Here is a 27,494-nt window from a genome sequence, read left to right on the forward strand (position 1 = left end):
TTCCTCAATCATTTCGTATTCAAGGAAATCTTCACTGTAAAGAACTCTTCCATATCACTTTTCCCTGTTTCATTAAGTTCTCGATTTTTTAACCCTTCTGCACTTTTTTCATCTCTTGACAGTGGCTGGCCTACGGGTTTTGTTGCACATGATGTGATCAAGTATAGCAATATGAGGAAATATAAAATGGAGAACTACCGTGTTTATGTTGATCATTGTAGTTTGTCAGTGATTTTGTTGATTTTTCAGCAATTATGACAAGTAACAGAAATCTTATGGCAAGAATAGAAATTCTATCAAACAGGTAACTAGATATTAGTTCTTACAATACTTTACCAGAGGTGTCAAACAGGCTCCAAAATCTTCTTCAAAATCCCCCTTTATCATATTCCAAGTATTCTATTGCTTGTGCAATTAACTATTGCCACAAGATTCCATTTATATCAGTCCAATGCAACTGATTACAATTATACTCTTTTTATTTAAAATACCAGTAAAATTAATTTAAAATGATTTATTAAAATATGACAATATTTCATTCAATAGCTCTTAGTATGCTTCTTTTCCTCTTATTTTCTAGAAACGCTGCCTTGTATGCTTCTGCACCTGAGTCTGTCCTCCATCTGACTATAAACCCTAAATCATAAAAACCACCAAAATAGCAGCACATAATATCTCTGTAAGGAAGGTGCAGCTCACCATGATTCTTCCTTGGAAGAGCTATTTAGCCACAAAAGCATTCTCTGAATATATTTTGATAGGTCATATTTTTTTCAATACCAAAGAAATGTAGTATAGCCTAGACCGATCTGCATGACCACCAAGAATTTTTAAATTGCACCCTCGGTACGTAAAAAGTTGGACCCAATATAGACAACATAATTTTTTCTTTTAGTTGGTTACTTGTTCTGTTTTCTGTGTATTAAGGACTTCATAGTCACGACATCTGGAAGTATATAGAAATTCCAGATTTCTGTTTTAAACATATGAATGTTAGGAGACATCGACATGAAAGAAGCAAAACTATTTCTTGATTGTTTAAGAAATAGGGAGTTGCATAAAATGCATTGGACCGTGGGGTATTCATCTGAGTTACCATATTACCAGAAATAACTAATATGACAAAAAATGTATCAACTTTCTGCCTTTTAATACCAATTTGATTTCATTTTGCTCATCCAAGCAGAACTCTTCGATAATAAATTGGACATTCTGCATGGCATGCAGAATCATGCAGAAATAATTAAAAAGCTTCATTAAGGCTAAGTAGGTCCAGCAAAATGAATCTTGATCTTTTAAATCATTCTTGCACATTCCCTTTCATAGTCTAAATAGAAAGTAGCATGAATCATGAAACAAATTATTCTTCATTGACTTCTGCTTACATCCCTGCATTTCTTGCCACAGCTACTCCTGATGGTGCATCTCCAAACAACATTTCTCCTACAATATACCATAGTAAGCAAATGAAAACATCTTGTTTCTGATCACCAACAGTTACACTTTTAGCTCTATTTTTGTTTCCATTTGGTATTAACCTGTTGATTCAAAGCATAATATAAATTATAATCAGAGGCGAAGCCATTGTTCTTCGGGGATAGACAATCTAACACTAGCATGCATCTTTGAATTCTATCCTGTTAGTAGCAACCACATTAAATCTGTTCTCAATTTGACCCAAATCAGAATGACTCCAATGACAAAGTTCCCTACGTACCTTGTAAAGCTTTTGCCCAAAGGATCCCATTGGGGATCCACTCATTTGAGGGTATCCAAACCAAAAAGCTGGTTTCAGGTACGTGATAAAAAGGATCAGTATTAATCAGAAGTGATATGTTCCAAATGGTGAACCTCTGCATGAGGAAAAGGATAAAGGCAGGCAGATTGCAACAGGCCTGATCAAGCCAGGCCCACACCCAATTCATAGCCTCCTGATTAGAGAAACCCAAAGCAAGCAAAGCAGATCCACAAACTGCCTAAATTGCCCAATTTTAGTAGTTAAACGAAAAACGCCAACCCCCATTTTCATCATTCGCATGCAAAATACCCTTAAAATAACGCATAATAAGCGAACGTAAGTTGAGTGTTAATACCTTAGCAAGTTTTTTCCACAAGGCTCTCTATCCAACAACATGTACACTAGCATACACCCCTGACAAAAACCAGAGGCCAACCAGGTGAGTTGATGATACCATGAGCCACCTGATTCCACATTGCCTGTACATTTACCATAGCTATCTATTTTTTTTCCATAAGAATATGTTGCGATGGGCAGGGAGGATAATGAAACAAGAAGAAAAAGAGAAAAAGAGAAAAGAAAAGAACAAGAACATACAATTTTTATGTAGTTCGGTCTATTGACCTACATCAACGGGCAAAGACAATGTAAAAGCTTCACTATAAAAAAATGGAGATTACAGAAAGCAAAATTACCTCACAAACTCTAGCCTCGGATACATCCGATCTTTAAGACACTCAATTGTTATTCTCTCTTGGGGTTACAAAAAATTTATAATTAAGTAAGTCGACTTAGACTCAAACTGGTGTTCCTACAATAATCAGATTAGAGCAATATAAAACTAGTGTCTTAAGCCAATTTGGACTTGAATCGTTGTCCTAAGTTGATTGGGACTTGATCTTCTAGAACTTGTAAACTCAAGATATAGTCAACAGAATAGAGGATGAAGCACTTTGAGCTGGAATGGCAAAATGAGACCACTGCTTGCCAAACAAATAAGCAACATAGCTAGCATGATGTCCATTTAGATGAGTTTCCAACAAAATATTCAGAGAAGGATTATGTTCTTTGATAATAGTGATCACACGATTACATGCATCCTTTTTTGATGCATCCCTACAGTTCTATGATTACAACTCGCATGAGAAAGTAGCAAAAATTAAGTAGTAGGGAGATTCCCCAATATTTCACTTTTTTCAAATCTAACACCTAAGTTGGACATCAGAGTCGGCTAGAGTGATGCAAATGAGCCGAGTAGCTTGCAAGCTGTTCGAGCTTGACTCGAGATCGAGCTCAACTTAACTCTTATCGATCTTGAGTAGCAAAAATACTCGCCTTGAAGACTTGTGAGCCTATTCAAGTATATATATTTTTTAATGATATTACATCTTATTGACAATATATTATTAATTTAATACTTTTAAATATAATATTATATCATATTTTATTTTAACCATATTTTTTTAATTGTGATTAAGCTCAAATTCAAATTCGAACTCAAGATCATGTATGGCTCGGTTGATATTCGAGTTGAGTCGAGTTGATCTTGAGTATTACTTTTTTTAAAAAATAAACCAAGTCAAAATTAATTTTGATTCAAGTCTCGAGCTCAAGTATTTTAAATCAAGTCAAGATCGAGTCTCTAGCTATTCAACTCGGCTTGGCTCAATTCCACCCCTAGTCGGATATTTAACATGTTAGGCCATAGCCGTTTGACTGTTGGGACCCAAACCCCCATACTCCACCCTAGTCAGCCTATTCGAGGAATGGCTCTCCCTTTAACCCCACCCACGCTTGAATATAAAAACCAATTCCATACTCGAATCCCTCTACCTTCGGGACTTCCACCGAGGGGACCAAATCCTGAACTAGAGAATGCGGATCTAAGACTCCATTCCGGAGGACTCTCTCATGATATGGTGAAGCAACCGCAGCCTCAGGACTCTTGGAAAGCTAATTCGGGAACTCCCAATAACAATGACCACATCAATAGCAGATGGAGAAAATTCTTTCATTCTCGATTTGTTGCTAGAAATATTTTTGATACCCCAGGACCTCAAGCTTTCTTTCAATTGGAGCCGAGCACAAGTTTGACTTCCTTAAATGGATAACTTTCAACCCAACACAGCATATGGGCTTGATCCGACCCAACGACGAGTTCGATTGCGTGCATCCCAGGTTACATGGCCCGAACCTCTATTTAGGCTGCAGACCTGTGTCTTCTAAGCGCGGCCCCTAAATTATTTCGATTTTACCGCCAGGTCCGTTGCTTTTCCTGCAACCCGGGGTATTTCTTGGATCCGCCAACTCGCAAACCAACCAATCAAATGCGAGATCTCCTGATCGGACGGATAAGAACAACAACGTATAGGCCTCGCGGATCGCAGTCCCATCCAACGGCTGACGCGATTCGTAGCCCTCCATATAAAGGACCCGTTGTCGTCGTCTGTTCCAGGCCATCGGCGCTGGGAGCTTTGAATTCCCCTCCAAATCGAGAGCGAGAGAGAAGAATCGGAGATGTCGGGGCGAGGCAAGGGAGGCAAGGGATTGGGGAAGGGCGGGGCGAAGAGGCACCGCAAGGTCCTCCGCGATAACATTCAGGGCATTACGAAGCCCGCCATTCGCCGCCTGGCCCGCCGCGGCGGCGTCAAGCGCATCAGCGGCCTCATCTACGAGGAGACGCGCGGCGTCCTCAAGGTCTTTCTCGAGAACGTCATCCGCGACGCTGTCACCTATACCGAGCACGCCCGCCGGAAGACGGTCACCGCCATGGACGTCGTCTACGCCCTCAAGCGCCAGGGCCGAACCCTCTACGGCTTCGGCGGTTAAAGGAAGAAAGAAGAATTCGCATCAGCGATTCACTAATTTTCTAGGGTTAGGGTGAGGGTTTTCTCGCCTGCTGTTGTTTCCTCTTTTTTTGATTTTAAAAAGAATATTGGTGCATCAGCGATTCTCATGAATGTTGTCGCTATTTCATCTGAATGTAAGTTTAGGGTATTAGATTAAGTACTAGAAATGGTTACAATTTACTCAGTTTTTTTACTTCACTTTTCCTCATCAGATGTTTTTATCTATGCGATAATGTGCCTTGGGATGCGCTATTTGGATCTGCTCATTTTTTGAAGTTCTGTGGATCTGTTTCACTCCTGCACCTAAGGATAAAGTCTTGTTGTCAGATAATTTTGTGGGAATCCCCAATTAGACCTGCAAGCTTGTAGCCCTTTGGCCTTTATTCTCTGATTTAGTCATCCAGTTCTATACCGTCCGGGTGTTGGCTGGGAGCAAGCACTGATCTCCATGGATTCAATATTCTCCTGCTTTCATGCTAAGCAAGGTTAATGAGAGCCATCCATGCAGGAGTTTCAGGATGCTAAGTTCAGTTTCTTGGCCCATCATGGAAGATCTTTCTACCCTAATTATTCCAGCGACACGTATTTGTTATTGTCACAGATAGTTCTGGTCTTGTTTGTATTGTTATTTTAGGTCCTTTTCTCTCCCTGAGGTTTCCTGGATAAGGAATGCTACCGTCCTGACCAAGTAACGTAGGGGATAAAATGGGTCAAGTAGGAATTCCTTATTGCTTGATCTGGATCAAAGGTTAGTTTTCGGGGTCAAGTACGAGTTCCTTATGGATTTCATTATAGATTTATAGGTTGGATCGAGGGATGTATCCAATCCTATTTTTGCTGCTCTTGTTAATGAATCCCCAACTTTTTGGTTTTCCTCGTCTGTTGCTTTGCAACAAGGCTGTCCTTTATTGCCAAAGAATACTCAAATTCCAGCAGGCAGCTCGTATTGAATCCAAATTCCATTTGGCAGAGTTGCTCCTGCCAAGTATCATTTCTCTTGGTCTTTGAGAGAATTCAATTTTCAGTAGAACAGTTCACATATTTCGAAGGCTATTGGTGCTTCATCAGAAATAGTTAACTTGGCAATGGGCACCAAATCAAGGTGTTGAATGATCCTTGGATCAATGCTATTTCCTTGAATAAATCCCCAGTTCCTTCAAATGCCACTATGCTCTAGAGAACATTACTTTTTCTTAATTTTTCAATGACAATGGTGGATGAAATATTCCTTTGTTGAATGAAACTCTACCGGAAGATTTGGCTAACCGGGTTATCACAACACCTATTCCTGAAGCGCTAGCGAGGACCAAATGGTTCGGGGTAAGTTGAGGGTCAATGATGTGTAGACCTCCATAGCTAATCATAATTTTAACTGGATTTGAAAGTAATCAGTAATTCCTAGAGTAGACTCAAAACTCTTTTGGTTGAAAGTTGAATGGGATTAAGTCTAACATTATCTCACAAAGGCCTTCTTAATTAATTACATATCAGCTCAACTTACCTACTTTTGCCTCTCAAGAGTCAATATTGAAGCTCATTTCAAACCCTCAAATACCTGAATCCTCCCGTTCCTTGGTCTTTAATGCCGCTGGTTCGTTATTATGAAGCACAAGAAACCAGTGTTTCGGGATTCTCCTGAGCTGCAGTATTTTGGTGATCTTGCTAATCGGTTGACATTGGAATTCTTTGAGCTGCAGTAATTATGGCCCCGGGCCATTGGCATCTCCACAAGCTCATAAAACAACGGTCCAACCTATGTTTCTTGGGTACCCCCTCCCGGGACATGCTGAAGGTGAATTTGACAGCACGATCAAATGGGTCCATGCCAATGCAGGTTTCATCATCTTAAATGCTCAAAGGCCAGGTCACCTATGCTCGTTCTCGTGTCCGTGCTGGCTCTGTCCCAACAATTGAGCTGCGGGCAGCATGGGAAGGGTCCATGGTGACATCAAATGTTCTAATATCTCTGCTATGGTCATTCATTGGATTGGATGAACGATGCCACATCAACATTGAAAGGTCAATCCCCTACTACAGGGTATCCACCTAGAAGCATCATCACGTCAATTTTTAAGAGCAGGTCATGTTTTCCATGAAGCTAACGGTAACGATGAGAACTTACCGTTCCAAATTCAACCTTCCTCCAGAGCTACAATTCCATTCCTCATACTAATGTTTCCACTATGGCCTTCTTTAAGATTGGAATTGTGTTCTATTTCTCTTTTCTTTTGTTCAGGTCCTAGACTTCTCAATATATCAAAAAAAAAAGGGCTATTTATTAGCAAAACCGTGGATTCCTTCTTGCCAAGGTGAATTAACATGCCACCGCAGTATTTTCTTAAGATGAGAAAAAAAAAAGGAATGATGCTGCTGTTGTTGATCAGAGAAGTCGCAGAACAAGGATCACATTATGGGACCTACTTGATGTAGGAGTAGTGGGTCATACAAGGAACGATACAACAATTTTTCAGGCTTGGGAAAAAGTAGCCTCTAAATGTTTTCATGAACTAAATTTCAGTTCAAAGGTCATATGGTGATATTAGTAAAGGTATTACAAAGATTTCTTCAGGAGCCAATACTCCAACTGAATCCAACTCCCTCTACTTTGCCAAGATATTTATTTGAAAGAACTACTGAAAAAGCTAAAAAGTGTATAAAGTTATAGAGCTATAGTTTTCTAAATTAGCAGTCAGTAACTCGGATAAGAAGAATAAATAGCTATTCTAGACCGCAAAAATAGCTCCGTACTGACCACCAAACACATTCTTTCTATTACAATGTGCACTTTGTATCCTAGGCACTAGCCACATGAAAGCATTTAAAAATTATGAAATACTCAAAGAGCAACAGAATTTTACATGAAAGCATGGTGTCCTAGGCACCAGCAAACATTTAAAAATGCAGTAAAGGCAGACTAACCAATAATTTAAATTATAACATATTCCTGATTGTCCCGTTGGGCTCCCACATGAATTTCAAGTCGAACTCCTTAACACAAGCTTCATCCGCATATAAATAACCAGATCAGTTGTAAGCTATTGGCTTCTGCATGTAGTAGGACGCTAGATGAGACTTTACCTAGAGGTACAGTTAGGCATTTGACCGCTACGTTTTATCTGCAATGCAACCATGCTATTTAGAGTTCAATATGAAAAACAGACCTATTAAAGAATGGGGAACAACCAATGGAGTATAAGTTCTTAAATCATTATAATGATGAACAATCAAAGCCATCACCAACAACTCTTTCTAGGGTAACATAAAGTGAGGAAATAAAAATCTCTAAAACATAAATAAAAGTATAGCCCATAAACAAATAGCAAGCCAATATTTTCGTTCTAGGCAAAGAGCAAGACCGAACATGATCCACAAGCATTACCAGTGAGCTCTATAGTAGCATGCCTTGATAGCATGGCAAATATTAAACATGAGAGAGCAATGACGAGTAGAGAAAGGCATATAGGGCATATTTAGTTAGGGAGAGTTGAATTTTAGAATAGGAATTGAAATGAGTGACTTCTATTCCAACTGTTCGGTTGGGGGGAGTCCCATTCCCGTTCCTATTCCAAGGAGAATTGGAATATATCCCAATCCCCCAAAACTCAATATCTATTCTCTCAGTATTCAAATCCCATTCTGATTCGATTCCGATCATGAACCAAATGTGTTGGGGGTATATAGCTATTCTGATTCCCATTTCAATCGATTCCGATTCCGATTCCGGTCGTGAACCAAATGCACTCTTAAATATTTTGTAATTAGGCATTGATAGTTTAACAACAGATTGGATGGCCCTGAAGTGTTGGGGAAAATGATGATGATGATGTGCATTTTTATTGGTGGAAATGATGACGGGCGTTTTTAAGTCATCATAAATACGATCTGTGGATATGATTTTGCATATTTCGCAGATATGATGAAGTGAATCAAAGTACGAAGTGCATGAAAACAAATTAACTGAACTTCACCTTGTTTTCAGATCAACATAAAGAACTCCACAAGAATAATTACCGACCTTATGATCAAATCAAAGGAAGAAAACATAGCTAATCTTTGAACAGGCCACTGAGAACAGATCACCTCGTCAAGAATCGATAAATAAAAGAATGAAATCAAGAGAGGATAACGTTAACAACGTACCAGATCTCTTCAAGGTATCATTTGGAGAGAGAGAATCTAGGGTTTCAATCCCCCCTAGAATAGGAATGATGTGATCTATGGATCCAGCACCACCACGATGCCCCCATCTTTCTTTGTTCTTGGATCATTCGAAGCAGAATTACTGAGAACATGTAACAAATTAACCAAGCTTTGTCCAACGGCTTGAAATTAATCACATTTCAAGAAGTTCAATTGACTTCAATAAAGCGATTGCTTCGGCAACTATAAAACGAGGATCGAATTCAAGATCTTGTTTTACCGAACCTAAGATCACTCCAGTTGGTCCAATCAAAGGACGAAAAAACGAATAGATCATGTGAACGGAAAAACTATTCAAGAATCAATATATGTGAGAGCGAGATAAAGAAATAAGTCACGTTTAACGACGTCCCGACCAGAAGGATCTCCTCAAAGTATCACTGGCGAGAATGTAGGGTTCGAGTCCACCATGATTCCCATTCTCCGGCAACGTCCTCTTCTTTCTTTAAAGAGGGACCTCAGAATTCTTGAAGGAGATTATGGTTTCCAGACGAGCGAGATCCTCTTCTTTCCCTGAGAAACAAAAAAAGAGGGACCTCAAAGAGATTAGGGTTAAGGGTTCTGGACCAGACAGAGATAAAGGGAGAGGAAGAGTGAAGTTAGAGGAGGAGAGATGAGAGGGAGGAGGAGGAGGTGATGAGAGGCCGAATGAATTAGGAGAAGGCGGAAGGAGGGTGGGGCCCCTCGCGCCGGATGCTTATTGGTAGGCTTAAACGAGGGACCAAGGCGGTCCTTGCGTACCAAGTACACTGGTCACGAGATACTCGTAGAATACGCGCTGATTGCGTGGAAGCTACGCCGACTGCTCTTGATACCTGATACGCGTAGAAAGTATGAGGACTACGCATATATTTGGCTTGTGATTGCTTCCGACTTAAGCAACTGACCGAGCACCGCTGATCGAGGGGTTGACTTTGATATTAATTGTGCTGCCAATTTGAGCTATTTTGCAAACTTGGATAGATTGATGGACCAGTAACTGTGAGCTACATGTCTCCAAATTAAAATCAATTTAGGGCAGTTTAAATTAATTAAAGGGATGATTGCAACCTCACACACCAATGAGGCACATTCGAAGTGATTATAGCTTATTCTGCACAAGAGGCGGTGACCGCATGACTTGAGCAGTTAAGCCATACAATGTGCGTGGTGCATAAGTGGTTATTGCTTACCGAATGACTAAGGCGCATGATCGCCTCTCTCGGTAATCAACATCTATCTCATCTTATGTAAGAGGCACTCAAGGAGCCTCCTGGTAAGTTCTCTAACACTTATTTTTTTTACACTATTTTTTTTTTTAACTTTTATAGCTCTTTCAAATCTCCATTATTTTTTAAAATTTTTGCCTAATTTTGGCATTGAAGATTTTTATGTCAACATTTATGGTGGACTTGTTTCTCATTTCCAGGTTGGTCCTTGAGCGCACTTCACAACTCTCACCAGCTATTCAGCTGGGAGCCCGCCTGCAGCTCGGATTTTGGCGGCATCACCCACGTATAATGTTTTTTTTTTTTTTTTGGGAGCGTGGTGGATGTATGAATGTATGATGAGTGGTGTATCATATGCCCCATGCCATTCTTATTGCCAGAGAGTGGAATGTCAGGAGCGAGTGGCGAAGATGGCACGAAGAGCGATGGTTCGGATCAAGAAAAAAGGCAAAGGGAAAGAGATCGAATCAAGAAGAATAAAAGAAATTGAATTAAAAAGAGGGAAAAAGAAAGAATGGGACAAGGGGTAGATGGATCCACTTAGCTTCGAGAGAGGGTGGAAAGGAAACGAGGGGAAAGGTTTGTTTCGGACGGCCATTTCTTGGACAGAGACTGGCTGGCGATTGAGGTGTCGGACAGGGATGGGGTGGACCTCTCGTAAACCATGTTCATATGTATCTAATTTAGTGATAAAATTAGTTGAATTTTAATTTTTTTGGAACAAAATTTTGAAATTTAATTGGTATTGAATTTTGATGTATCACCCGATTCTAATGACTCCGGTGGCTTAGACAAAAAAAATTGGGGTCAAATTGACCCTTTATCTAGAAAATTGAATCAAAATATAGCCTTTTTTTTTCTTCTGAAGAGCCATGATGTTTTCAATTGGGCTAGAATTTAGGACATCTGCATCATAGAAAATTTAGTTCCACTCATGAGTTTTGTTACCATTTAAAATCCGACCTAATTGGTGTGATCTGCTAAGTTGAGCTTGAGGAATATAGCATGGCACTGCAATTGTTCTGCAACCAAAGAAAACGATCGGAGAGTTCCCAGAACATGTCTTGCTGGAGATCTTTCGATGCTTAAGTTAGATAAAATTTTGAGAAGAAATAAAAAAGATGAAAGAAAGATAGAAATATTAGAGTTTGTATTTGATTTTTTTTTCATATCTAGGGGTTTTCCTACTAGTATTTATGGAGAAAAGAATGTGAATTTGCATGATTAGAACCATACATTTCACATGTAAGCAGTTGAGCTCTTTTCATATCCACTGATCAGAATTATTAGAATATTTCTTTTTAGATGCGTCATGATCGGACGTTTTTCTTATCTGCTGTTCGGTCACGATATATCTTTTCGAGCACATTGAGATCGCACCGAGTTATAACCGCTCATGCTGATTGTTTGGAGATTTGATTGATCGTTGATTTTGCTGGACACATGTTATTGTCTAGTTGGCGAGCTACCCTAGTGGGCCGGACTCCCTTCCATCGGATGATTTGGGAGCTATTTGCGATCGCTTTATGGGATCGCGCGGTTCTCAAGGGGTTGAACCCCAAGGATCCGGATAGGGCGGCGAAACGGGCTTGGCCGTCATGCAAGATTTTAAGGATGGCGAATCTAAGCCATATCAAGTTTGATGCATAGTGAACTTGAAGATATATTGTTTGAACATGATGTGTTGGAGACTATCCACCAATATTTTATTAAGAACTGATCATGAATCAAAAACCAATAAATACTGTCTTTCAACTTACTTGTCCTCACAATATTAGTATTTTTTACCCTAAGAATTGGACTTAAACCGTGACGTTAGGGCATGTAGTTTGGACAATGTTTTGAGCTTACTTTTGGACGGGTCTGGGTGGATATCTAACGAATCTAATGGGCTTTGTATGTAGTGTTTTGGTCACGAATCGGCTTTTTGATTGAAGTTAGATCAGAGTCTTGTTCATACCATTGGCCTAGTTTGTGCATCTAGGTTGGGTCTTGATGGAGACAATATTGATCGTGTCGACCACGGGCTAATCCAACCTCCTTGACCTCAGTCTTAGCCGAGTAAAATAACTTCAGTATGAACCAACATGTCGTTCTGGTTAGTCCGATATGAGAATAACACCAAAGATCATTGCACGAATAATAATAATGATATTAGCGACGATTGCACCAGTACAACAGCTAAAACACGATCTGCACGATTATCGCCCGGTATTAATTGTGGGAGTTGTTACTATACAGTTAATACACAATTAGCCGTTATCATACAGTTTTAGTATGGTATTGCCCAATAAATCAAATAACAGACGCCACACTCATTTTTACATAAAGAGAGAACCTAAAGACTCTTAGGTAGAAAAGACTACACTCCTCTACATACTCTCTTTCTCACTTTTTCTCATTGTTGCTTTAGATCTATGATGTAAGCATCCAAGTATCCCCGCCGGAAACCTTCTAGCAAGTAGACTTCAGTGTAGGTCAATCCGACCTTCCTCCTCGCTTCCAACCAACCTCGACATATCTTGGTTCCTGCTGGCCTCAGTGTACTTTAGTTCCAGCTGACCTGAGCACAATTCGGGCGGAGGCCGATCTTAGTAGCAACAGGTCCCATTGAGACATGGTCTATCTGCTCTTGTCTACTTAGGCCCTCAAACTAAGCCACAAAAAAAAAAAAAAAAACCAGTGAATAATCCAATCAATCTGAGCCGCTTGTTACGACCACCTTCCTGTTTACTGATTATAAGTTTGAATATAATACATCAGAATAAAGAAAGAACAAAAAATATAGATGGTGACGAAATGGAAAGGAAAGCCTGCGGAGGCGGCAAGGAACAAAGACGCAAAACATCGTAGTCTAACAAAGCTCAAAGACTTGGCCTCGGAGGCTCGGACGAAGTGTCTCAAACTGTCCTCAAATTCGTCCGTTCGTGACCCGATCTCCACCTGTTAATTCTAGAAAAAGGTGGGCCATGCTATCCGCCTATTAATTCTAGAAGCGAGAACACTTGTTCTAGAAAAAAGTGGGCCATGCTATCCGCCTATTAATTCTAGAAGCGAGAACACTTGTCCTAGAAAAAGGTGGGCCACGTTATCCATGCAAACGTGGACTAACTTGCAAGGCTCATCTCGCCTCCACACGGTGGGTTCCACCGTAAACGAAACAAAGAGACGCAAGTGCGAGTACGTCAAGGTCACTCCTAGTTGCTGAGGTACGATAAGGTCATATAAAAACTCAACAGAGATTTTGTTAATTGTATCGAAGATCCTTCCCATCTTCACCATGAGAGGAAATGATGCGCAACTAGAGCTTACTAGTAGCATGTAGTGCCGTCCGTTCTTAAAAACGGTAGGATGTTGACAGTCATAGTAGGATATGGCCGGAGTAGCACAGTGATGTCCTTGGTTGTCGTGGGCCAGCAAACAAAGCATGGTATGGGAACGTTACTACGTACGGTCACGTAGAAGAACGTAGGCACATATGTGGGTGCAGCCGCTGGCAGGGCCGAGCTCGTTGAGAGGTCACATCATACATTTGGTGAGGACGACCTGACGGGTGCTGAAGTTAACCTAACATCTCGAGCTCCGAGGTATGCTCGACGAAACGCCTCGAGCTCAAAGGTCGAGACGTATCATTGGAGAGGGCGCCCCGAGCGAGTCAACGAATATCCGAGGTCGAAGGAGCTATCGAAGGAGTCCGAGGTTGGGCTGGTTCTGGGCCGGACCGAAGTTCCGTCTAGCTGGCGTTGGTGTCTATTGGACCAAAATTAGATGGCTTTTTTGTTTTGGGCAGACCAATATATTTCGACGTGGACCAACTTGCAAGGCTCATCTCGCCTTCGGGTTCCATCGTAACCCGTTTAAACGAAACAAAGAAACGCAAGTGCGAGTATGTCAAGGTCACTCCTAGTTGCTGGGGTACGACAAGGTCATATAAAAACGCAACAGAGATTTTGTTAATTGTATGCAAGATCACTCTTTGTAATGAAAACGGTGAGCTATTTCCATTATTTTCTGCTTTTGATTAATATTATCATGCCGCCCATTCCCTATTGAAATGATGATACAGTTATTAGTTATTACATACAAATCACACGCAATAATAATAAGATTAATTAGTCAAGAGTAAAGTTTGATCTATTAATTAAAAGATAAGTTGTCGTGGCATATGCAGATTGCTATGATGGGTACAAGAGCCTCCCAACAAGAAGTATTATCAAGGTGGTTGGAATATATTTTTTTAATTTAAAGAGTTGATTTGAGACTAGAACTAATGATAGAACACATATTAGATGGAAACAGTGATAAAATCTTGGACAAGAATATAACGTTAACATGTCACTTACAAGCCAGTTCAGGACTACTGTTAAAGTAGAGTGAAGTGGTGGGCTTTAGAATGTAGAAGGATCAAGGAAATCAATTGATCATAATAAAAAAAAAAAATCATGATGTAATACTTTTCAGCTTGTTATATTTTTTTTAACTTGCTTTTCCCATTCTCAACAACAAATCATTTTCAAAAAAAGAAGTGCATCCTCCAATTTAATCAATGAGTTTCAAAAATTTTTTTCCCAAAAAAAGGAACTTTAGCAATGACTCCTTAGATAGAATATTTAACATAAGCATACGGAAAAGTTAAGCAAATTAGTTTCAACTGATATCTCCAGGGGTAGGCCTGTTAACGAGCCGAGCCAAGCCCGAGCCTGGGAGGCTTGGGCTCGGCTCGTTTCACAGAAGCTTGAGCTCGGGTTTGGTACCGAGCTCTATATTGGGCTCGAGCTCGGGCTTGCTTGGCAAAGCAAAGGCTCGGGCTTAAGCTTGTAAAGCTCGTTTCAATAACGAGCTCAAACCTGAGCCCGAGCTGGGGCTTAGGCTCGAGCACGATAACAAGCTTGACCTCGAGCTCCCCCCAAAAAAATCGCCCCATCACACTTCTCTCCGTCGTGCTACAAAACCCCCTTCTTCTCCCCCTCATCTTCCCAAAATGTCCTTCTCCCCCTCCTCCGCCGCCGATGACAACGCCACCGCTGCCGCCTCCCCTCCAACCTCCTTGTCCTCCTTCCTCCAGAACCTCGGCCTCGGCTACGCCATCGCCATCGCTCTCGGCATCCTTCTCCTCCTCTCTACCGTCCTCCTCGCTTCCTACGTCTGCTGTCGCGCCCGAAGCACTAATCCTAACCCTAAAGGTGGCGGCACTGGCGCCGGCGGGAACTTCAACGGCGTCGTGCTGCCCTGCATAATCTTCATCGCGGAGGAGGAGGACGACGACGAGGACAACAACGGCGAGCAGGGCGGCCGCGACGGCCGGGGCTCCACACCCACCGGGCTGGATCCGGTGGCGATCAGCTCCTACCTGAGGTTCCCATTCTCCGCCGCCAAGGGCAGGGACACCGTGGATATCAATCAAGAAGAGCTGAAGAGGAGGTTAGGCGCTAGCAACTTTAGGAAAGAGATTTCAAATTATTTGCAACAACTTGATTTACTTCGTTGTCCTTCATTAAACAGGATCATTCTCTCTGTCCCCTTAAACGGTTTAGGAGACTAGGAGAGCTGGAGAGGAGGGTCTTGGCCCGTTGGATGCAGAGTTTCCAAATGATCTCGACCGTCGAATCCCGAACTCATTTGGTCGTGTTAAGTCACGAACTCGTTTAGGCTCGTGAGCTGCTCGAGCTCGAGCTCGGGCTCGGATTTAAACGGACCTTATTTCGAGCTCGAACTCGGGCTCGTTTAACGAACGAGCCGAGCCCGAGCAGCTCGGCCCGTTAACAATCCTATCCCCGGTGATCCGAATGCTGGGGTGATTTGATCCCCTGTGATCTAAGATCAATGTGTTTGGTAGGCCATGGTCCAGTGATTAAAAATCTCCGGGTATCTATGAATAACTTGTTTGGTATGGTACGGAAATCCAAGATCACCAACCATATAATACCACAAATATTCTCGATATATCTTAGATGGATTTTTTATGTGTTTTTAATTTTCATGAATTAAAAATGTAAGTCAATAGCCAGAAGAGCCACAATAGGGTCTCCTAGTTTCAACTCTATCAATCAGATCAGAGGAAAATGCAAAGCGGAAGCATATGCTAATTTCTATAATAGTTTCATAATTTTGTCACATATTCTACTTTTAGTAGCCCTTATCATATATTTATTAATCATATAAAATATATTATAATAAAATATTAATATATTAATTAATATATTAATAATTAATATATTCTATAAAAAATATATTTATTACTCTTATAAATTATTAATCTTATAAAAATTTGTTATTTTTCATTATAGAATTAATATTTTTATTTATACTTATAATAGATTTTTTAATACTAATGATTATTTTGATTAGAAAAATAAGGTAAATAGAAGTAATATATTAAATATTTTCATTATATAAATATAAAATATAATAATATATTTCTACTATAATTTAAAATTATCCTTCAATAATAATATGATAATAATATAATTAGTAATATATTATAATATAATATATATCATTAATACAATATATAATATCAACATAATATTATATATATATATATATATTTATATATATAGCATTGACATAATATATTGATGGTATATTGATATATCAATTTTTCTGCTAAATTGAGGAGTATTTTTGTCCTTAACTTTTAACTCAGGATTACTGCCTTAGGGTGATCTTGAATTTCCGACCTCAAGGACGGGTATCCCATCACCGGTTTGGATGGTGATTTGAGAAGTGGAGATGATTTAGAATTGCCGCCATGTAGGATCACCGTGATGCAACCAAACGCGGTGATCTCATCACCTCCACCCACATCACTCTTCATTCTAGGACGATCACCTATACGAAACGCCCCCCATAAGTACAAGTCATATTCCATTCTATCCATTTATTCCTAATTATAAGTTAGAGAAAACGTCTGTCTATTGACACAATGGCATTTTCTCCTATATCTTCAAATAAAATCCTTCGGACCAAGTCCGAGCTTTCAGACCCCAAGCACCTAATACGGTAAAGCTCAAATTTCTCCCATCTCTATGTCATCTTATGTCTCTTGACTCGCTATCGTTATTAAATAAATAAATAAAAAGAAGCTCGAATTGAAACCTTCTGGAAGACTGGAAGAGTTGGAAGCTGAGGCGAAGTAATTCGTAGTTAAGGCAGATCTTTCATTTTAAAACAAGTAAGACGGAAGGCACGACAATGAGCGAAATCTCTCACTCCCTTCTTTAAAACCCCCGCCTTGCCGCGTCTCCCCAACCGGCTCTGGCAAAAACTTCGACAATCACCAACGTCAAAAAACCAAAGCAAAGAGCCAAAGAAGCCTCGCCTCCTCTCTTCCCAGAATACACCCAATTCCCGGTATACACCTCTCTCACCATGGCGGCGGAGCTCGAGGATAGGAAGCCCTCGACCTCCGACCCCGACAAATCCGACGGCGACGACTCCGACTCCCTCTCCCTCTGCGACGTCGCCCCGGCCGGAAATGATGAATCCGACGGTCTCGTTTCCTCCGACGATAGCCAATTATCTCCTCCTCCTCCTCCTCCTACCGACCCTTTCGAGTTCTTCCCCGGCGACCACTCCGCCGTCGAGGAGATGTGCTCCGCGGACGATGTCTTCCACCAGGGGCAGCTCCTCCCCTATAAGCCCCCTCCTCCGCAGCCGTCTCCGGCGAAAACAAGCGATGCCACCGCCCCCAAGATAGCACCTTTCGATCACAGGCGGTCGGAGTCGCTCAACCGGATCAACCGGCCCCGCGGCGGCGGCGCGGGGCTCGCGGCCGAGTACCGGAGACTGAGGAGGGCGGCATCAGATTCAGACTCGAGAACCCCTCTGCCGCCGCCGACTCAGCCTCCGGCGAGGCCGAGGTCGCGGCGGCCGAAGTGGTATCTGGTCGTGTTTGGTTCTGTGAGGGTCCCGGCGGCGATGGAGATGAAGGACATCCGGAACCGGCAGAGGCGGCAGAGATCACTATCTCTGGCGGAGTGCGGCGGGTTGGGGTACGAGGGAGGGAGAGGCCCGTGGAAGCTTCTCCAGTCTCTGAGCTGCAACGGGGCGGAGAGCGCCGTCGTGTCGACGCCGCTAAACGTCGTCTCGCACGTGCCGGGTTGATCCAAGCCGGGCGAGGTCCGAACCGTTTTGGGTCCACCGGTCTGGACCGGCGATAGTTTATTGCCGGTATATACCCCTATATTATGGGAAAAAGAGAGCCATTTTCTTTTCCTTGAGATAAAGGGCATTGTTGTGGACCATCGGTGGTCTCGGGTTGCCTAAGCTCCAGGATTTGTAATAAATGAACGAAGGTGGCCCACAAACATTAAACTTTGGAATATGCCTCCAAAGTTACTCAGATTGTGTGGTGTATTATCATTGGATTGGCACCTTGACGGATGCTATTAAACGAAGACAGTGAAACTTTGATTCGATAATAGTATACTCAGTATTTTCAAAGAGGAAGATGACCCAAAATCAATGGTGAAATACATGGAAGTGATGAGACTATTGTATTAGATTGTACCCCAGTGATTCTACATGACAGTGATTCTAAATCACCTCCACACCTAAAATTATAACCTAATCGAATGACCTTAAATCCATCCTTGAGGACGATTTCTAATATCACCATAGGATTGTGATTTTGGACTGAAATTTGAGAATTAAGATATCTCTCAGTCTAGAAAAAAAAAGGGGTACATCAATATAGCATTAATATTGATATCAATATAAATATATTATATATTATATATATTGTATTTATAATATATATTATGTTATAGTATATTATTAATCATATTATCATCATATTATTATTCAATCATATTAGTAAAATTATAAACAAATATATTATTATAATTTATATTTTTATTATGAAATTATTTAATATATTACTTTTATTTACCTTATTTTTTAATCAAAATAAATATGCTATGTAATTGATAAATCTCTTACTTGGTTTTGATGTGCCAAAACATTTTGAGTGCATTCCTTGTTGGACTAATACTTTTAAAACAAGTATCTTCAAGGTAACAATGCTACAACTTCAAAAGAATATCTTAGAAATGGTTCATGGATCTTAGGCTCAAGTTTTGGAACTACTCTAGCATTTTCCAGAGCTCAAGTCGACTTCCAGGAAGTACGAGTCGACTCCGGCACAAGTATAGGATACTGGCACACCTTCGAGCCGCCTCCACAAAGTGCAAGTCGACTCTCTCAAATAGACAGAAAGAGGTATTTCCGGTCGCAAAGCGCGAGTCGACTCGAGTCAAGCGCGAGATGACTCCCGGCTGTTACGAGATGACTCTCTTAGTCAGACAGCAAATGTATTTCGAGTCGCAAAGTGCGAGTCGACTCGAGTCAAGCGCGAGTCGTCTCCTATCTTTCGAACGAAGCGCAAGTCGCCTCCTCACTGGTACGAGACGTCTCTCTTAGACAAAGGCAGAGAACTCTTTTTCGGCGGAACAAGATGCGAGACGACTTCCGAACCGCGCGAGCCGACTCCAACAAGAATTGACCGATAATCTATCAGAAGGATTTCAAGCCAGAGTCGACTCCCGAATCACGCGAGACGTCTCCCACTTTAGTCGAGCCGACTCTTGGACGGGCAAGACGACTCCAGTTTCAACGGACACATTGTCAGAAGTGCCAGGCGCGACAGAACGGCTACTCTTTTGTGTCTAACGACTAGTTTTTCAAAATGAAGTTAAAAGAAGACCCGTTCTGAGTGAAACAAAAAGAAGAACAAGAAATCTAAACAAAGAAGAAAAAGAAAATCATTTTGAAACAAGAACTCAAAAGATATTTAAAAGAAAAATCAGAAGAAAGCTACTCTTCATCGAGAATCCATCCTTTCTCCACTTCAAGCCGAAATAGAAGAATCCTCAATTGCTGTTTGACTTGGGAAAGGATCCAAAAGAAAAGAAGCAGCATCTTGATTGGCTAAAATCATCTAAGAAGCTTCTTTTCCCTGTTTTCATTAAAGCTATTTGATTTGCTTTCTTAGAAGCTTACAGAAGATCACGATGTGTCTCCAAGATGGCGATGTGGTGGTAGCTGTGCTCAGGCGATGATAGCTCTAATGCTGGTCGCTCCAGAAGTGGTACTATGAGAAGAAGATCACGCTTGAACCTTCGCTCCGATGCCGGATTCGACATGAAATAGCAATGACAAGGAAATTCTCTTGCCGGAGAGTATCCGGCAGGGAGCCCTCTGATGCCTAAGTCGAATAGACTCTCATAAAACAACGAATATGTTGTAAGAGCAGTAGAGTGGCAAAACAAGAGCGTAAGAGGGCTCGAGAGCACTTATCTGGAGAATCCTTTAGAAAAGTTTATATTAACAAGGGTCGGTGCATGTCGCCAAAGAGTTCGAGAGTGTGAATTGGTTATTTTTGGTAACCGATTGCATATCTTAAGATCATGCGCGGACATTTCGTCCACACATCTCACTTGTTTGTTACTCAATTATGAAAACTGTTGCCGATCTTGGTCGAGGTGTCTCCAGCTAGGGGAATGTTAAACTTTAAAGTACTTCTCGCACGCCTCTAGGGTTGGAAATGTGACGAGCTTTGACTAATGCAATCGGTTTTGGGGTGTATTACTTGCCCCCACTTCTAATGCAAACTTAACTTATTAGCTAGAAGCAAATTTGCTAGTGAGGCTAACTAGCCGAGATGAACTATAAAGCCAAGCCATAAAATCAAGCCATGAAACCGAGCAGCAAGGGCCCTCTTTTCAATTTTGCTACAAAATCTTCTAGATAATGCATTTATGAAGGATGTGCTGATGCCTGCGCTTCCCAAAGCGGTATCAGTTGCGGTAGGGAACACCGACGCAATAATTAAATATTTGGGCAGATGCCGATCCGAGTGATCATCCGGGAGCAAATATTGGGCAACATGCGGCAAAGATTAGTTGGGGTAGGAGAACCATCATGCCAATCTAAGCCATCTGAGGCTCTAAATTAAAGCGGGGGACTAGAGTGTCTCTCTTATTTCGATCTTCTGCACTTTGGTGCCTAGAGAGAGAGGGAGATAATGTGACCGAGTTGTTATGGTCGCTTCCTTCTCATGCTTTCGCTAGAGTTTCGCCACCTCATCAGTAGGTCTCTAGTAGGTTTCTTGTCATCCAAGCTTTCCTTCAATCCTCCTAGGACCTTCTGTTCTTTTTCCTCCTTTTCTTTCATCCGTCCGTGATGAATCGATCTCTAGAGGAATGGTCCGCGAACAATAAGTTAGTGGATCAGGGCTCTCCAGACCGAGCTTCTGTAGCTTTGGGTGGAAACCAATCCGAAGCTGTCTTGGGCCTGAACACTAAAAAGAGCGCCCTGGAAGAGTCTCACCTCGATAAGATTCGAGCCAAATTTTTCATTGCTTGAAATTTCTCCTTGAAGTTGCCCGAAAGCACTTTACTGCTTCCACAATATCTCTGTTGTGATCTAAAAATTCATCTAACTTAGGCATCGAAAGGTTTTCCGTCGAATACTCTCTAGCAAAAAAACTTCCTTGTCTTTGCTATTTCAATCGGATCCGGCATAAAGGCAAAGGTCCTAACACGGTATCTTTCTCTTAGCTCCACCTCAGGAGCGACCAATGTTGGAGCTATCACAATCCGAGGACTGCTGCCACTATATATAATCACAAGTTTTAACATTCAAAAACAATCATGTTGGATGTAATAATTCAAAATTCAATAAAATCTAAAAAATTCATCAAAAATTCAAAAAGAGTTTGGATAATAAAGAATTAGAGGAAGAAAATAAATTTTTTAAAAATAAAATATGTTAAATTTATTTACTTAAAAATAAGTATGGAGTGGAATAATAACAAATGATAGCAAAAAAATATCAATACCATATGGTATTATCTTTTTGTGACACATCAAACATTTTTAATTAGTCATCAATAATTCAAGAATAATTAAATAATTGTGGATCAATTCATTATTGAAAAACAATTCTAAGAATTATTCAATCAATAAAAAACAGAGAATAATCAAATAATTTTCAATTATTCAAAAAAAAATTGTAACTATCCTTTCCCTGGCTTCTCCTTGAGAAATTTTTTTTAAAAAAAAAAAATCACCCTGGCATCCGTCCCACTCACTAATTTCTTACCGTATACGTATGGTGGGAACTCAGATTACCTTTGGTAGAAATGCTGAGAGCTTGTAACCATGAGTTGATACCAGGATTGGAGAAGAAGCCGCAGCTCCATCTCACCGATTTTCGGAGCCAGTGCTTCCATAAAGCGGCTGCCTTATTTCCATTTCATCGGTTGTTCTATTAATGTACATCTAAAATATTTCTTTTTTTAAAATCATAAACATTCTATTGGATTTACATTTAGAGCCAATCAAAATTGAATTAACAATACTCTCAGCATTACTGGAAATATTTAACATCCAATACCCTCAGCATTACTTATCCCAGCACGATCAGTTCATTGATAACTACTTAATTATTAATAAAATTAATTTGATTTTTACTATATTCAATGATTTATTTTATTGAAATATACATGATTTTATTAAAACACTTACAGAATATAAAGCTAAACGATTAGCCCAGCAGAGGTGGCATTTGTGCTGATATTTCATCATGCCTAGCAGAAAATGGAGACGACCAGCCTTCCTCATTTCCAGCCTAGCCTCCGAGAAGTTCTCTACATTTTGCCCGAGGATGAATATTCCTCAAATGCCGACTTGCAGCAACACACCAAACCAAACGTTCGATCTCTAAAATATTCAATAAATTTTCCCCTCGTATCCTAAATTAAAAACGCAGACCGAATGGAATAAATGGTTTGTAACTCAAACCACTGAAGGCTGCCAGAAACTGTTAGAACGATCTTCGATTTCACCCAAATTTTGACAAGATTTCCTCCTGCACTTATTCAAAAAAAAAAAAGAAATAGAAGAAATTTTTCTAATCATCGGTTTGTCTTCCTTAACACAAAATCAAAAATAATGAAGATAAATATCTATCTAAAAAAATAGATGAAGAGATTCTCAAAAATATATTATAACTTTTAAACATAAATTATTAAAGAGATTGGAATTTAAAAACCAAACTGAACAAATGGGTAACGGATGATCAGCTATTTAAAAGAATAGCTAAAGATGTTTTAGAAGGGGTAGGGAGAAAAAGTATACAAATAAAAAAAAAAAAAACTTTGTGATGGAATCATGAGATATAGACAGCAATTAAGACAAAACAGAGCTATTTAAACAATAGCAAAAAAATAAGGAGGATTTTATAAAATATAAGGAAGCTAAAAGACGATACAAAAAGTGTTGTAAAACTAAATATGCAGCGTATGATGATAATTCTTATTATAGGTCGGGCACAAAAGAATGTGAGAATTAAATCTACAGAATAGCTAAAACCTAGAGAAAGAAAAACTAAAGACATTAATCATGTAATATGCATTAAAAGTAAAAAAAAAAGAAGATAAAAGTTAAAAATTAAAAAATTTAAAAAAACATAAGGGAATTATTCCAGAAAAAAATATTAAATGATGATTCTACTAAGAGAATCTTTATCGAGAAAGTATAGGAAGAAGTCCAGATTCTACTCCCATATTTCGTAAAAGCAAAGTAAAAATAGCTTTGAAAAACGCCCAAAGAAGGGCATTAAGGTCAGATGAAATACCTTATTAGGACTGAAAAATTATGAAAAATATTAGGCTAAATAGAATTACCAGCATGCTTAATTAAATCGTAAGAATTATGAAAATGTCTAGATATTATAGTATCAACTTATAAGAATAAATCTGATGTATAAAATTATTCAAGCTATCAAAGAATTAATTAAATTATAAAAACCATCCTTGAAGTTTACATTTATTACACTTATACTCACTAATTTGTAAAACATACACTTACCCCCACACCAAGTTAAATTAACAAAGTTAATAAATCCATTTATCTCAAATGAAAAGTTAAAATTACTCGTACATGATGGATAAATTACAAAAAATCTCCTAAAATTAAGAATAAATTATACTTACATCCGATAGTTTGAAAAATCTATGCATATTCCTCTGAGATTAATTTTTATTCAACACTTTAATCCACAACTTAACAAAATGTTAGCCAAACTACTAACTTAAATAAGACTAAATGCTGAGTCAGAAAAAATTTAAAAAATGACCAAACTAATCTTAAATGGTCTTGATCTTAATGAATTATCAGAAAAAAGTCACGTGCGAACGAAAAGGCAATCTAGATCTCTCAAGCAAGTAGATGGTTCAAAAATTTTCTGCTACAGAAAACTAATATGAAAAGTTTTATCGCTTGAGCGAACTATCCATGGTCAAAGCCAGGCTATAAAACTGCAATTGATGCACCTTTCCAAAAGAAAAATTCTCACGCACATACTGATTTGAATCTTTCTGATAATAGACTGCTAGAGCTATTATAACTCTATATGTAGATATAGAAAATCTCATTCATAGCGACAATGGTAATGACTCATGTCTCCAGTATTGGAGAGGCAAAAATCAAAATCAGCAAATAATACAACGGCATCTCCGATTTCTATAATATGGTGGGCAGGAAAGCAAGAACGAAACCTAATTAGGACGGACAAAGGCTGGTCAGCAAGGATGCTCGTCGTCGAATGTCAATTGGGAAGAAAGCTTTCGTCGAAAAGAGACGCTCGTGATAGGGTGGTGAAGCAGAAAAGAACCTCTAACCGCTTAATGTCGCAAAGAAGAAGACTCTTAAAAATGTAATACTTCGAAGAGTTCCGAAAGTTGGAAAAATGAAATGGAAGCCTTATTTTCTTGTTGAGGGTAATTTTGACATTTTACAATAAATAAACGGTTCCACTAACAATGTCAATTTAAATGGGTGTAAGTGTAAATTTTTACAAAATATTAAGTGTATGTATAATAAATATAAACCTCAGAAATATTTTTGTAAGATTATTTTGGTCATTTTTAAAATTATTTTATGTGACATTTGGGTCTAATTAAAAGTTAGCAATTTAATTAATATTCTATTAAGCTGTGGATTGAAATATTAGATAAAAATAAACCTCAAAAAAATAAGTATATATTTTTTATACTATTAGATGTAATTGTAAGTTACCCCTAATCTCAAGATAGTTTTTGTAATTTACTCAAAATTTAAATATATGACCTGCTCAAAAAAAATTTGGACAAGATTAATTAAATAAAGGCAAACAAATAACAACAGTTTTAAATAACTAATTTAAATTTATACTTGAAAAATCAACAATGATTGTTATCTTTTACTTAAACAAGTCTATATATGGTTTGTATTTATTAGAGCGCTTACAATAGATAGAAAATTTTGGCAGGGTTTTAAGAAGGAAGGGTGTGTATGACCTAATATTAGAATAACTAAGGACACGTACAGAAGGATATCAATAAGCGTTATGAATTATTATGGTTTAAGTGTTTTATATTAATTATAAATAAATTCACAGCTAATATTCAACTAGATGTGCGATGGTATATATTATTTGTGGATAATATAGTATTGATTGATAGGGCAAAAAAACAGATTAAATACTAAATTGAAACTATAGAAAAAATTTTAGAGGATAAACGATTAAAAATTAGTAGAATAAAAGCAAAGCATATATAACGCAAATTTAATGAAAATAAAAATAAAAACATAATATCAAAGATTGCTGGACTGAATATATCAAAGTGCCATGGATAGGATCTATATAAAAAGTAATGTGGAGATAAATTAAGATATATGCAACAGAACTAGAGCCTGTTAGACGAAGTGGAGAGGTGCCTACCATAGAGACTTGAAGAATAATTTTATAAGGCAGTATGACCTGCGATGTTGTACGGCTCAAATGGTTAAGCGATAAAGAGTGTCCATGAAAACAAAAATTGGCATCTCGATGCTCCTCCGCATAAATTATTATTCGCATAGAAGCGAGTCTAGGCAAGCTACCGTGCAATTCTGTGCTAAATAGAGGGCTTACGCCAAGCCTATTATAGCTAAACCACAGATGATGTGAGGATTTGGATCCTGTAATCTCTGAATGCCATCTCCATATTGCTACGTGGCACTCATTTTATTCCATGGGCTAACCTCCCTAAATAATAGCTCTTAGATAGCCACAGTGCTAAGTCATTGAAAGTATTCTAGGTTGGGGCGTCCTATGTGGTCATATTCTATATTTTGTGGCCATTATGGGATACAAGGAACTGACAAATATTTCAAGATAAAAGTAGTGAACTTGGCTAATATCATAATAAGGACTCAACATCTAGTTGACAAACATGACATCTTCATTGAGCTACAACAAATAAATGGAGTTAAATTTGGTCTTTGGAAGGCTCTATCTTGACCATTGTTATGCCATCATCTCTTCATTATTTGTTGGTCTATCTCCCAACCTAACATGTAAATTGAACTCGATGGCTTATGCTGTTGGTTTTACCATCTAATATCGCCATGATCCTAAAATGGCTGGAAGTGTTGTCCCAAAGAACTATTTCATGGTTCAATCAAAAGGTCAGGTACCATACATGTACCTGGACCATAGGTGCTTACAAAAACGAATTTACAAATGTTAAAGCAACGCATGTAAAGCAAGAGGCAAATCACATGGTCAATAACTAGGCTAATCTAACTGCAGTTTCAGAATAGATGCAAAATGTTAAGTAATAAAGAAAGTACATAAAAGAAATTGAATGCTGTATAAATGAGAAAGTTCAGGTGATTGTCAAGAAGGATAAGAAAAAACTTGAAATAATATCAAAAATGGTTCTAGATAGAAATACTTGGTGGCTCTAGATAAGAATAATGGGCAAATAAGAATCCATAAATCTAATTCCAAATAGCCGAAAAAAACTTGATGATTATGATGATTACAAGCTAGTTCTTTGTCTCAATATGATCAAATACCTTGATAGAAAATAGGATGCGGTATTACCAACATTTCTTTCCTCCTTGTTAGCATTGTTTAACATCCAATACTATTCCCATCAGCACAAGAAGAATAAATTTGACAGCTTAGACAATCTGAACACCTACTTTTTAGGCCAGTTTGGAAATACAGCAGACTTAAACTGGATTTCCTATAGAAATCGGACATATTAGCCTACCAACTCTGTTTTCTTCTAACGGCCCGTCCTATCCTATTTTTTAGGCTAAATCCAACATATGAGCCTCTTGAATTGCGGGATGAAATAAAAAATGCTACATGGAGATCTTTTTTTCCCCTCCCACAGAATTTGGGCTGAGGGATAGGGTTAATAAAAGCCTTACATAAATAAAATGTATAATTCATGATCCTATGGAAAATCCAGCCATTCTCGTTGTATTTCCCAAACATGTCATTAGTATTATCTAGCTTCAAGACAACCAAATTCAACAACTGATGTAGTCCTATAAGGCTGTACCCATAACCATTGTGCTAGTTGCAACTTGAGCTTGCATTTCGATGCTTTTGCCCCTTTTTTCCTGTACATAAAACTAGAATTTAAATTTATGAAGCTTATTCTCCAGCCTTTGT

General features: G+C 39.1%; 2 protein-coding genes across 2 annotated transcripts; both read left to right on the forward strand.

Annotated features, from left to right (window-relative positions):
• The first annotated feature begins 4,181 nt into the window (after nt 1-4,181).
• LOC103722501 (histone H4-like) lies at nt 4,182-4,795 on the forward strand. The gene has a single exon (XM_008813087.3). The coding sequence runs from the start codon at nt 4,256-4,258 to the stop codon at nt 4,565-4,567; it is 312 nt and encodes a 103-aa protein (XP_008811309.1). The 5' UTR covers nt 4,182-4,255; the 3' UTR covers nt 4,568-4,795.
• A 12,571-nt stretch (nt 4,796-17,366) lies between these two features.
• LOC103722507 (formin-like protein 20) lies at nt 17,367-18,101 on the forward strand. The gene has a single exon (XM_008813093.2). The coding sequence runs from the start codon at nt 17,367-17,369 to the stop codon at nt 18,099-18,101; it is 735 nt and encodes a 244-aa protein (XP_008811315.2).
• Nucleotides 18,102-27,494: the final 9,393 nt, after the last annotated feature.

The sequence above is a fragment of the Phoenix dactylifera genome, chromosome 1 (genome assembly GCF_009389715.1).
Source record: "Phoenix dactylifera cultivar Barhee BC4 chromosome 1, palm_55x_up_171113_PBpolish2nd_filt_p, whole genome shotgun sequence".
Taxonomy (NCBI): Eukaryota; Viridiplantae; Streptophyta; class Magnoliopsida; order Arecales; family Arecaceae; genus Phoenix; species Phoenix dactylifera.